This window comes from Sciurus vulgaris (genome assembly GCF_902686455.1).
Source record: "Sciurus vulgaris genome assembly, chromosome: 10".
NCBI classification, from domain to species: domain Eukaryota; kingdom Metazoa; phylum Chordata; class Mammalia; order Rodentia; family Sciuridae; genus Sciurus; species Sciurus vulgaris.
Window position 1 is genome coordinate 64122785 of NC_136470.1, and position 13713 is coordinate 64136497.

The 13713-nt window shown below is 37.3% G+C and overlaps 1 protein-coding gene across 1 annotated transcript in view; it reads left to right on the plus strand.

The window, feature by feature from the left end:
* Positions 1–206: 206 nt before the first annotated feature.
* GRAMD1C (GRAM domain containing 1C) overlaps positions 207–13713 on the plus strand; it is a 106577-nt gene continuing 93070 nt past the window's right edge. Inside the window, 2 exon segments of the mRNA XM_079155419.1 lie at positions 207–239; positions 4058–4207. Coding sequence (XP_079011545.1) covers positions 213–239; positions 4058–4207 — 177 coding nt within the window. The 5' untranslated portion in view covers positions 207–212.

A 13713-nucleotide genomic window follows, 5' to 3' on the forward strand; every position in this document is an offset into this window, starting at 1 on the left:
CAGGAGTGAGCGAAACGCAGGGGTCCTCAATTGCCACCAGAGGGCGCAAGGCGCTCCGGTAGGACCCTCGGTGGTACTCCCGAGCGCAGGCGGGGGTCCAGAGCTCGGAGCGCGCGCCGGAGGTGGGTGCGGGGCTCGCGCCTGACCGCCCCCTCCCTACGGGGGCGGCTCTCGGGCGCGTGCGCGGTTCCGTCGCGGCGGAGGCAGCCGCGATGGAGGGCGCTGTGACTATACGCCAGGTAAGCGGCCTCGGTGGGGCGGGCTCCAAAGTGCCGGCTTTACCGGCAGTTTCCCTGTCAATAGTTGTTTGAACCTTGTCAGATTATGATAATTAATTCCTTCCTTCCTTTTTCTCGGTGCTCTTTGGAGTAATTTGGAAAGTTGTTACCAAGGAAACGGTTTCCTGTGCTTCCCGAGAGCCTTTCCCCTCTGGGCGAGGGAGGGAACGTCTGCTTCTCTGGGGATGTTGAGTGCTTGAATTTGGTCCCAAAATGTGCCCGTCCAGCTGTCTCAGCCCCAGGCCCCGCTGAACCTGGCTCCACTGTTGGGATTCTGACCTGGTATCGCATTGTTCCAGTGTTACTCGCTTCCCTTCACTATCAGCCCTCGATAAAAGAGCTCAGCTAGTTTAAATCTCTGTAATGTCAACCAAGTTTTGGTTTAAACTAGTTTTGTCATTTGTTTACTCCCTTATTTGATAAAAATTGAAAAACTTGCTTACCAGTCTTTAAGGTGAAGGCCTTTTGTTGAATGGGTGCCTACATTTCTTAACACTATCCTCATTACATTTAGAGTCGTTGGGTGTATATATTTTATTTTCAGAAAATTAAAATCAGTGCTGTACTTTTGGAGTAGTATTTTTCATTTACTGAAAGATAGAGACACCGAGATAATTGTTGAATAATTAAAATGAATGAATTTTATTTGACTCTCAAAAAATTACTGTGAAATAGCTACTCATGAACTTAGTCATTCATTCACTTACTCAACTATGTCCCAGCCCCACCCTGCCAGTCTCTTGGTGTCCCTCTCAAGATCAAGGAAAGAAGACTGACTCCAGTCTTACCCCTGGTGTTCAGGAAAAAAAGGGTAAACAACACAGATACAATCCCTGCCTTCAGTGAGCTTATTGTCTGATCAAGGAGAATTATTATCTATATACTAGAGTTGAGGAGACAGACTTAAAATGACTGAGTGACTTTACAAACATGGACCACACTGCTAAAAATGAAGGGAAATAGGAATCTATTCTAGCCACCCTAGAAACCAGAATGGCCCAACACAAAATTTGATTCAGGTGTAGAAACTGATGATGCCACACATAAACCATGAGGGTATGAAGTGGCCTGTTATATAATTGAGGTTTCTGGTGGGTCTGTTGAGAGCAGGAAAGAACACTGACTCCAGATTTTTACTGTGGTTAGGAGGTGGGGTCTGGTGAGGGTTTCTGTGTATGGACAGGGATCCCTTGGTGTGAATCTCCCAGCCACCCAAAGGAAAGAGCACTCAGTCTTTCTTATCAATTTGTCCTGAAGAAGAAGAAAGAGGAGTGAGGCTTTAAAACTGTCTGCAAGCAAGGCTAAAGACATTAAATCACTGAATCTTCATTAAAATTCACTCTGATGTTTGACAAATGACTGAAATGTACCATTTTTTATTTAATTGAATTTGAACTTGTGTAAGAAAGCCATTGTGGCTGTCTATGGGACCTGCAGTCTGAAACCAGTAAGGAAGGTGAAAGTTCCATAGAAAGCATTGTTCAAGATTCCATTTTGAGAAATAAAATGAGTGTCTTGATCATTATTGGTAATGTCTGGAACTCTGAAGAGATAAGGAGTGTCTTGGTGGGAGGCCTTGTGTTATGGATTTAGTTTATACAGACATATTTGTGATCTTGATTTATACTTTGGGTATAAACTTTTGAAGCAAGGGTTTTAAGAGTTCTTTACCCCAAAGGGTACAACTCTCAGTCAATGACCAAGAATCTGTATAAATGTGCAGATGGAGCCAATTGTTGCCTAGAGAATCAGTATTAAGATGACTTTCTGAAGTTGAGCCAGTTGTACTTTATCAGGGACATTGTGGTTAAGGGATGAAAAGCAGAAGTTCTCCAGAAAATTCCATCACACATTATTGTGATGCCTGATATCGTCCCTAAAGTGTACAAACTCCCATTGCTATTTGCTTATTTGAACCCAGATTGCTCCTCAGGTAGATAAAGGGTCCAGGAGAGGGGTGACCTCTTCCAGAACGCTGGCATCCCTCTAGGCAGTGAGGACAGGGGAGGTCATGCCCTGCTACAATAGATGTGCCAGAAGGCCCAGATTTGACTCAGTTAAGATCTTGCCTGTAAAGTTTGCAAATGATGGCAAAGCTCTGGGAGTACATCAGCAGTACATCCTTCTGGAGATCTAGGCATACTGAGAGGCCATTGAAAGAGGTATTAAACAGAACATATTAGTCAAATCTATAATAGCAAAATATTTACTACTTGTAATTTTAATAGTGTAATGTAGGGCTATAGCATCAAGGATGCAGTAGCCAACTGTGAGACCCCATTCATTCTTTGCAAGTTGAACAGGCCAAATTAGGCTGCTAAGTTGAAAAGTAGTGGGATAATCACTTTTTTACTAAGTAAGTCTTAGTTTCAATCCTTGAAATCTCTGTTTTATTTTGCATTAGGTTATATTAACTAGGGGATGATATTCCATGGGAGTCCCACTCTTTTAAAAGGCAATTTGTAAGCTCCAAAGACTTTATTTAAATTTATTATTCATTGGATCATAGAGTCCATAGTGACTAGTGATATTTTAGGGTAATGTATGTTATGACCTTGAAGAATTTCACAGCAAGGCATAGCTCTCATGGTGCAGGTGAAGAATGCCTTACAACCTTTGCTGTCTATGTTGAGTAACTCCCCTAAGATTATAAGTGGAACCTTATTTAAATTTAGTGGGACCTCCAGGTCTAACCCTAATTTGAGTCCCAGTATTGATTAAAGCCAACTGATGCATTTCAGTAAAAATTTAAGTTAATTCAGAATCTATGTTGTAGAGGCACCAAAGTTAATCTTTTGCTGTACAAATTATTTTAATGAAGTATTTCTAATTAGATCAAATGGTTTTGTTTCAGATTTGTTTCCTCCCTATGTCTAGGTTTCTTTCTTTCTCTTTCTCTTTTTGGTGGTTACTAGATAAACTTCCTGTGAAAGAGGTCCTCTCTACCCTTTCCAGTTTGCAGATTTCTTCCTCCAAAGCCTTTCACATAAGTTTCACTGGGGTTAGGGTTTTCCTGCATGTCTATGGTTACTTCACAGGGTTTGAGAACTCTGAGCTTAGGTTGGCATCAGCAGTAGAAGCCAAGATATTTAAGGGTCCTGGTGAGCCATGTGTTCTCATAATGGCTACTTCCTACCTTCTCTTTTTTCAACCTTTTTTTTTTTTAAACTCCCTACTGACAACTCTTTAATGAGCAACTACTTAGTGGTCCCTTAACTTGCACAAAGTATAATCATTGCTCTGAGCATTCTGTAGATTAGTGGCCACTGCCTGATTCATTTATTTTTAACTCTGTTGTTTGTATAAATAAAGGCTTATTATTTTCTCTATCAATGAACAGTGAAGTTTCCACTTTTGTGTTAATAATATCCTGTACTGCATGTACATATTAAATTGGTGGGTTGTAGTATATGCCTATCTTAGAAACTACTGGGTATTGCAGATTGGTATTGCAGATTGTTCTCCAAAGTGGTCGTACCAACTGACACTCCCACTGAATTGTAGTTTTACTCTTAATGTTCTAGGAGACTATAAACTTTGGAAGCTAAGGTCTTTGTTTTATTCATCTTTGTATCCCTAGTACCAACTAAACTACTAACAAATAGTAGTAGTTGGAAGATTGTTGTATGTGTAAGTGATGAACTATAGAAGCAAAAGCATTAAGTTCTACCTTCTAAAAGTTTGAATGTTTTCCTTTAATAATTTGTTTTGAACATTAATTATTTTTAAAATAGATATTTCTCAATAAGTAATTGGAATTGTTTGATACTTGTTTCCAGGCAGCAAATGAAGGGGATGCAGGCCTTGCCACCGAGTTACAGGAGGAGACAGAGGAAAATCCTAGTCCAACTGTGGATGAGAGTAATATAGTGTCGGCTAAAAAACAGGGACCAAATTTACATAACTGGAGTGGTGACTGGAGCTTTTGGGTAATATTTTTATTTTAATATTATCATCTCAACCTTGAATGCAAATTTTCTTTGATTCTATAACAGTTCATATAATATTTATAATATTATTAGCTCCTAGACTTTAGATGTTCTGAGATGTTCTGATTTTAGACTGGAGTCTTGAAGACATTTCTGACTATGGCCTCCTTTGACCACTAGAATGCACTATTGTCTGGCTTGATGGAGTAGAATAATTTTCTCGTGAGAAAACTGCAACACAGAATTAAATTCCACTTACATTGTTGTTACCTATATTGGCAAGAAACTAACATTATATAAGCCATATTTCTAAGCATTATGGGAAAACCAGCTATTTTATATAATTTTTATTTAAAGAATTAATTCCTGTGCCTAAAAGAAAGTTTAACAGTGTTCAACCTCTAATGTGTAATAACTATAAGATGCATTTTAAAGTTAGGAGTTTTACACTTTATTTGCAGTGTATTCACTTATTTGTGTACTCTGATTATACTTTTAGGTTTTACCACTATAAAATGAGACTGCTTTTGTGGGGTAGGCACATGGAGATATTAGAGTCTTTTTATAAGAATGTTTTGCCAGTGCAGAGGCACATGCCTGTAATCCCAGCAGCTCAGGAGGCTGAGGCAGGAGGATCACGAGTTCAAAGCCATCCTCAGCAAAAGCAAGGCACTAAGCAACTCAGTGAGACCCTGTCTCTAAATAAAATACAAAATAGGGCTGGAGATATGGCTCAGTGGTTGAGTACCCCTAAATTCAATCCCTGGTACCCCCCACCCTCCCAAAAAAAGAATGTTTCTGTTCCTCTATGAATGTGTTTATTATGTTAAAAGGCTCATTCTACATCTAGCAGATCCTATGAGACTTATGAGTCATTTGATAGAACCCAGTGTAACACAACTATAAGTGAAATTTGTATAAGGTCACAAGGCATATATAGTTCTAATGTTAGTTCATTAGGAAGCTGACTTCTTGAGGATTGGGCATACTTGAGAGTAATTTTCTTATAATTTTATAGTAGGCTAAAAAAAGACATTATATTAGCAAGTTATAAGGATTAGCACAAGAAGCATCATTCCCTTCATAATTAGCAATTCAGTTCAAGGGAATGTTACTGAATCTTAATATGGCTAACAAGTTCTGACTTCCAATTAAGAAATTTAACATCTTAAAGTTTTTTTGAACCACAACCTAAGGAAAATTTTTATTCAGTTACTAAGAAATATACCAAAATAACAACATCCTAAAAATCACATTATCTATATTGACTATATTACTGTTGGTCACATTTTAAAAAAGTTGAAGACTATTTGTTTTGATCTTCTGCACTATAATTTTTATAGCCTATGTTATGAATTGAGGAGTCTTCATAGCTCTAAGGGCTATCTACAGAGCTAAGTAGTTACTATGGTTACTCTTGGCAGACTTAGAGCAAGAAAAAGGATAACACAAGAAAAGTAAAAAGCAAAGGAATAAGAGAATTTAGAAATAGAAGGAGAGAGAAAGAGAGAGAGTGAGAGAGAGGAAAAAAAAAAAAAAGAAAAAAAAAGAAATGTGCACTGGATCCTTGCTACTCATACAATACTATGTGGGACCAGAAGAATCACCTGCCACTTTATGAGGAATACAGAATCTTGGGCCCAACCTCAGACCTACTACATCAAAATCTTTGTTTTTCATAGTATTACTAAATGATTTACATGTGCAGTAAAGCACTGGTTTAGAATGCGTCTTAGGCTCAGGTTAGGCCCCTAAACTGATTGTAGGCCTTTTATTTTGAGAAATATTTATATGATTTCACATAGAACAGATTTAAAGACAAATATAGCATTTCAGAATTTTTATAGACTTTCCAGAGGTCACTTACCCAGAAACCAGAACTATCAAGAATTCTGAGGCTGTGCTGGGATGTAGTTCAGGGGCAGGCACTTGCCTCACATTCACAAAGCCCTGGGTTCAATCCCAGTTCTAAAAAAGAAAAGACAAAAAAAAAAAAAAAAAAAAAAGAAAAGGCAAACAGAAAAAAGGCCCTGCATGGATGAATTAGTTCATGCTGGCTAACATAACTGGTAATAGGAGAATTCCTCAAATCTTCCTTTGGAGTTTCTATAAAATTATTTTCCATATTTTAAAAAGTTAGCTTATATTTGTTGAAGCCAGATGTGGGTACATACCTGTAATCCCAGCAACTCAGGAAGCTGAGGCAGGAGGATCTCAGTAAGACCAGCTTCAGCAATTTAGCAAGATCCTGTCTCAAAATGAAAAAAAAAAAAGAATCTGGGGATATAGCTCAGTATCCTTGAGTTTAATCTCCTATATCAAAAATAAGCTTCAATAAGTTGAATAGAATATCAAAGATAGGACAATTACTTGATAATTACACATGTACAGCAATAAGAAATAACAATGGGAGCCCAAAAAGTATTGGAACCCGGGCTCTTAAAGTGGAGGCCAAGGATCTACATATCTAACTTGACTCAGTGATGGCGATTTCAATAGTGTGTGAACATAAAGTCCACTTAAAAAGACCTCGCTGGTATTACTGTACTATAACTGGTAGAAATGATCTTTAAGAAATCTGGAAAACAAATAATGAATTCTTTCCTCTGCCATTTTAAACTCATCTGCTTCTACCACTGTGTTGCTATTTTCTTCATTCTTCCAACAATGAAGTAGAGATTTAATTAATACAATAAAATGGCAGAGTTCACAGAAGAATTCAAAATTAACACAAGGAAGATAAGTACCATAACAGAAAAATATTCATGAAGCACCTGACCTGGTATTTAAACAAAGATCAAGAATGTCCAAATTTTTGCACTGAAACATACAAGGAATTTGAAGTTGTGCCTTTTACACTTTAGGAAGGTTACTTTTTCTTTTTAAAAAATACACTCCAGTTGGTTTCCTCCCTCCTTCCCTCCCTCCCTTCCTTCCTTCCTTCCTTTTCTTTCTTCTAGTGCTAGGAATCCAACTCAGGGCCTAATGAAAAAAAATAAATAAATAAATAAACCACCACCACAGGTTTATTTTTTACAGGAATGGATTGAGAGGAAAAAAAAAATAAGGCAGAGAAGTATAGACTAGAAAATAAATGTAAATATAAGCTGTTTTATACAAATGTAAGTTGTTTTGTCAATTGTTTCATAACACAAACTAGTACAAAGACTGCCGTGCCGGGCATGGTGGGCACTCCTATAATCCCAGCAGCTCAGGAGGCTGAGGCAGGAGAATCACAAGTTCAAAGCCAGCGTCAGCAATTTAGCAAGGTCCTGAGCAACTTGGCAAGACCTTATCTCAAAATAAAATATAAAAAAGGGCTGGGGATGTGGCTCGGTGATTAAGCACCACTGGAGTCAATCCTCAGTGCTAAAAACAAAACAAAACTGAGGTGTTCCCTCTGCAAGGCTGAAGATTTCAGTCTGGTATTTCGAATTGAGATTGCAGTCCTTTCTTTGGATGGGTCACTGGGTGTGTGGCATAGTCCATGCTTTTAACCAGATTTGAACAGAAGAATGGCCACTGGACTCAGGCAGAGATAGATGAGTGTTTGATTTCATGTGCAATATAAACTACTGATATTCCTTCCCAAGATACTGTGTTGAAGGGGGTTGTACTTCTTACCTAACTCCTTCTTGATGTGGACTGCCATGCCCTTTTTTGTTATATTTCTCTAGTGCCTACATAACACACTCCCCCAAGTCCTGTTACATCTCTTCTTCTAATATGTCTGCATTTTTTGATCACTGCCTTTCAGTTGCACAGGGTTACCTTGGTGCAGGGGCTGGCTGACTGCAGAAGTCTCCAGGGGGTGTTGCTGGCATCCCTCATGCCCAGAGGAGCTGCCATTGCTACCAATGTTGTGGCACATCTCTAGGAAGGTTTCTACTAAAAGAATCAAATAACTGTTTTAAAGTTTTGGTATTTAAATAGCTAAGCTCCAGGGATATGGAAAATTTACTAATGTAGAATAACTCATATAGTCCAACTTGGCTAAATCAGTTGTTCCACAGTAGTGAGTTTAGAGAGCAAACATGATATGATTAAGCAAATGGGAGACTGGGAATAAAACATCTGAAATAGTATTTCCTTTGCCCGGCTGATTTTACTGTGTGGTGATCTTGAATGTTGTATAACCAGAATGCAGTTACATCACCTATAAATTAGAGATTGGGTCACAGTATGACAACACTGGTTTGTCTTGTGTCATCTCATGCTGTTTAATAGATTAAACAAAAAATGTCTTTCTGAGGGTAAGTCTTTAAATCTTCATAGTAATTGATAATGAGGTCAACAGCTTTTGATTTTCTATTTGAATTCTGTTATATAAAGATAGGAATATTAGTTGTTATATTTATTTTATTTTACTTGGAAGTTAAAATATTTAACCCTAGAATGTACAAAAAAAATTTTATTAACTTTTAAACCTTCATGAAACAACAAAAAATATTTGAAATGAATGAATGAAATTGAAAATAAAGTTAATGACAAATAAGTATTTGTCATAAAACCTTTGCTTTTTAGCTGTTAGTTAAAATACATCACAAAAAGAAAAAAAATCCAAAATTAAAAACTTTTTTCCTTCCCCTGGTAAAATATTCCAGGTAGATTAAGGTCCCAGAGGAAAAACAGGCAGAGCTGTAGCAGGTGCATTTATTTAGTATAATTTCTCTTAGTGATGTAGTATTAACTATTAAAAGTAGAAAAAAGCCTTTGAGATTTTTCTGTTGTGTGTATTTTGAAGAAGACATACTTAGCTGGAAATTTTGATAGAAATAATAATGCTTTGGATAAAGTTATTTATTATTAAGCATTACTTTCTACTTGGCATTTAAGTTCCTCTTTAAGAATTTCATCATTTTTATACCTTTATTTCCTTATTAGCTGATTTAACTGATAATTGTATTTTAAAGTGGAAAAATTTATGGTTTCCTGAATTGTGTAACTAAAGTGAAATTTGTTTAGGTATCCATGGTTTTCTTTGAAAAATTGTGTATTTAAAAATATTCAAAAATATATAGAGAATAAAGAAGATATGACTCTCAGATTCCTCATGTCTTTGATTTAGGAAGGAAAATAGAAAAGATGAAGTAGGAAAAATTTAAAGGAGGTTAGAATTTAATAATTTCTTTTATTCTTTTGTTCTAAAATATTTTAAAGTATAGAAAAGTCTAGATTTTGAAATATCTATATGTATAAAAATGATAATTAGCCAAAACTTATACTTTAATAGAAAATGTTTAGAATTTAGCTTTTCTTGATTATTGAGTATTAAAAATTATAAAAGAAAATAGAAATCTTCATTCTGTATTTATCATTGACTTATAGAATAATCAGTCACATTATTCACAAGTAAGTTTTTCTACTTATAAGTGGTAAAACATATTTATATATACAAACCTGATTTATAGGTACATTATAGGATTAATTAATGTTGTGCTGTAAAATAATAATAAAAAAAAAAAAAAACCCAGAGGATTAATTTGTGTGTTTGTAATATACTTTGGTGAGACTTTGGTGAAGAGGTTTCTTATATTCATGTTGTCCTCTGTAGCAGCACATCTTGAGTTTATTCAAATGTATGTAGATATAAAGGCTATTTGTGATTTTCTGTTTGATGACTGATAAAGAAGAATCAGCTCATTTTCCAATTTTATGTTGGATTAAAAAGCATATCCTTTTAAAAATTTTTAGATATAGATATTAGATACTGTTTGATAAACATAGGTATCTTTTAACCTTTTTGGATTTAAATATAAAGGAACAGAACTATGGCAATATGAAGAGGGTGCTATTTAACTTAAATGTTCTGTTATTACAAGTACTTAGATAAAAAATACTGAACACACTGTTACAAATATCTTTTTGTAATGTTCATCTGGGATCACAAAATAGCATGGGAAGTTCCTGTGGGCTAAAAAAGAAAAGTGAATTGCCCCTTAAGAGTTGTAAGAGCATGATGAGCTAATGTCAATGCAGGCATGAGAAGTTTGCTACTCTTAAACTTTAATGGCCATACAGGAATAAGAGATGATAGATGATGATTCTTTGGAACTGAGAATTCTTCATAAGCCATGACTCTTGAAGAGTTATATACTCTCTATGAAATGTTGACAAGGGAAGAGAATCTATCTACATGTGTAGGTTGAAGACAAGGAAGCTTTTTATCTCAACCCAGGCTTAGGATGGAGGGGGGTTAGTTTATCCTAAGAGCACCCAAGTATAATCCTTTTCTCATGAAGTTTTGGGGTTTGAGTTTAATACACTACAAGTGAGCAGAAGATGATTATATAGCATGTTAAACCCTTGAAAATTTTAGATGGTAGAACTACCAAGATAAAAGTCATTTGATATTAAAGACTTAATAGAAGGAGTTTACTATATGATGGATAAAGAATTCCTAAACACCAAACATATTTGAAAATAACCAAATATAACTTCAAGAAATGAAAAATATGGTCATTGAAATAATAATTAAAAACTGCAGCAAACATGGAAAATAGCAGCTAAAGAGAGATCAAAAATTGAAAGAGATATATTAGGAAATTACCCAGAGAAAAAGTTAGTTTAAGATATAAGGGGAGGGACTTTAGAACATCAGCCATGGCCCCCTTCTTCCTTCTGGGAGAAGTCTGTATTATTACCTTTAAATAAAACCTGCTTAATATGCTTGCCTTGCGTGCTTCTCTAGTGTTCAAACTTCAACATTAGAAGGAGCAGAACTCGTCACCATTAAATGGCAGTATTAGATTTGGAGGTCCTACTGAGATTTACGCCAAGGTATACAAGTTTTTAAGGCAGGAAATTTATCAAGCTGCTATTCTACAAACTAAACTTGTCTGTAATGGAGTAGCTGGTTCAAGAATGCACAACCTAGTAATGTGATAATAAGCCATCACCTATAGAACAGATAGTGGTAACTTCCAATACTAATACAGACTCCAGTTAAATAAAAGGAAGCACCCACCCCCAGATGACTTTACAACCTGCTCTTCCCCAACCAGACTTCTACCTTGGACCCCTCAATTGACCTGATTTTTAAAAGGGAACTCCAAACTGCTTGCCCCACACTGCCCGCTTCCAGCTTGAAGAAGCCAGAACTATCGCCCCCCCCCCCCCCCCTTTTCCTTACAGCAGTAAGGAGTTCCTAAATCAAAAGGGCGGAATGAAGCCATGGAAACCATCTGCCTCTGGAAGTTGGAGACTGCCCCTGGAAGAATGGAATGTCAAGGATCTCCAGAGCCCATTGATTACCAAATTTACCTGCCTTTATCAAGGACTACAAGCATGGAGCTGCTAATTAATGCCCTCTGGGCCCTTACCTGCCTGAATTACCTTGGCCCTCTCCCTGCCCATGGCTTTTCACTGAATACAAAACCAGGCCTCCTCACATAGGTAGGAAAGAGAGATAAGGGGGGAGAGAACTGGAGAACAAAAGACACCTTAACCTATAAAAGATGTAGGGTGCACTCACTTCTGCGGACTTCAGAATATCAGCCATGGCCCCCTTCTTCCTCCCAGGAGAAGTCTGTATTATTACCTTTAAATAAAACCTGCTTAATATGGAAAAAAAAAAAAAAAGATATAAGGGGAATAGTACAGAAGTCTCTTATGAATCTAATAGGAGTTTCAGAAGATAAAAGAGTGAGCGAGAGATAATATTCAAAGATAATATGTGTGAAAATTTTCTACTCTTGATGAAAGGCTTCAGAATCAAAGTTCAATGAGTCTGTCACAGGAGAGAATACATGGGCAGAATCGCAAAGGTAGATATATGTGAATTAAGGAAGGAATGGTCTTATTGATTTGAGTTTCTTTGATATACCATGTTGTTCTAAGTGAACCAGATGGCATTTCTTCCACCCTAGAGGTCTGGAATGGGAAATGGATAGTATACACATACATAAATGTGTAGTATTGTGTCAGATAGTGATAGAAACTTTGAAGACAAAAAAAAGAACACAAAGGTGTGGGGAATCTAATGGGAGATAGTTATATTTTTAGTTGGGAAAGCCAGTAAAAGCTTCTCTGGGAAGGTAATATTTGCGAGAGCCCTAAGTGGTGCAGTTAGAAGAAAGAACACAGGTGAATCATTTGAGGGAGTGGTGTTGCATGGAAAGAACCTGAGGCAGGAATATGATTGGCTTACCTGACAACTACTGAAGGATGGATTGTGGTGAGTGAGAGAAAAAGAGCATGGATAGTGATTACTGAGTTTCAGGTCAGTGCATCTGTATACCTGGAAGCACCTTTTAGGAGAAGGTATCACTTGGGAGAGAAGTAGTTGTTGGGGTAGGGAAATGAGGACGTTTTATTTATGTTTAGTTGGAGATGCATATATGGTATATGAGTACAGAGATCTAGTAGGCTTCTTTTATATATGACTTGAATCTCAGGGGAGAGGTGGAAGCTGAAAGTAAGTTTGGGAGACTTTGAGTATGGGTGATATTTAAAGATAGATTTATAAAGACTGGATGAGATTACTTGGGGAGAAAAATATGGATAAGGGAAGAGAAGTGGCCTCTGATGTTTTTAAAACCTCAAGTGGAAGAGGAAGAACTAGCAAAAGAAACGGAAGATTTGACTGAGACAGAATAAAATATTAGAGAATGTGGTGTCCAAAAGGGCAAGTGAAGAAAGTCTTTCAAGGACAAAATGACCTTGTTAGATGAGATCTGAGAGTTGGCTTTTGGATTGGCAAGGTGGAGGTTGCTAAGGACATTAAATAGTATTGTAAGGCCCCCAAAAAGGAAACCCCAACTCTGTCCCATGGATGGACGGCAACCCCAATCAACCGCAGGAGGCATCACTTGATGCAAACCGCAAGAGGTGTTTATTCCAGCGCGCTGGGACCCAACTCGAGGAGTCGAGTCCCTAGCAGAAAATCTTGTAGGTTTATAAAGGCAGAAACCACACATCGGGAGGGGTCACACATGAAAGGGGGAAAAGGGGGAACACAGCTGCCAGGAAATTTCAAAGGGGGTCTGGGTTTGCTGACAACTTGTTTCACAATGTTTTACAACAGGGTGTAGATTCTGGTCAATAGTTTCTGGTAATCCTACTGTTTGAGCACTATCTGGCTATCAGGCTCAATTTACTCTTTTACTCTCTGTTTGGGGCTGTTTCCTGGAACAGCTTTAAGGGCTTTGTTCCCATTACTGGGAGGGAAACCTTAGGGAGTTGAGATAAAACAGCTTAAAAAAATGTCCATTCTTTCATTTCCCCATTTTCTTTTCTGGTAAGTTCTAATCATGGAACTTCTGTCTCTATATACTCTTCTCCAAAGCTATTTCCTTGGCGGAGGGACTGGTATTGTTGCCTAAGCATTAGTACCTATACAGCACTTACTCTTTCCCTGATGAAGGTGACTAGGTGATTTCAGACAGGCAAGAGCCCAGGGGGCGGGTCACCAATTAGCAGCCCCTTGTTTGCAGTCCTTGATAAATAGTCCTTGATAAAGGCAGGTAAATTTGGTAATCAATGGCCTCCGGAGATCCTTGACATTC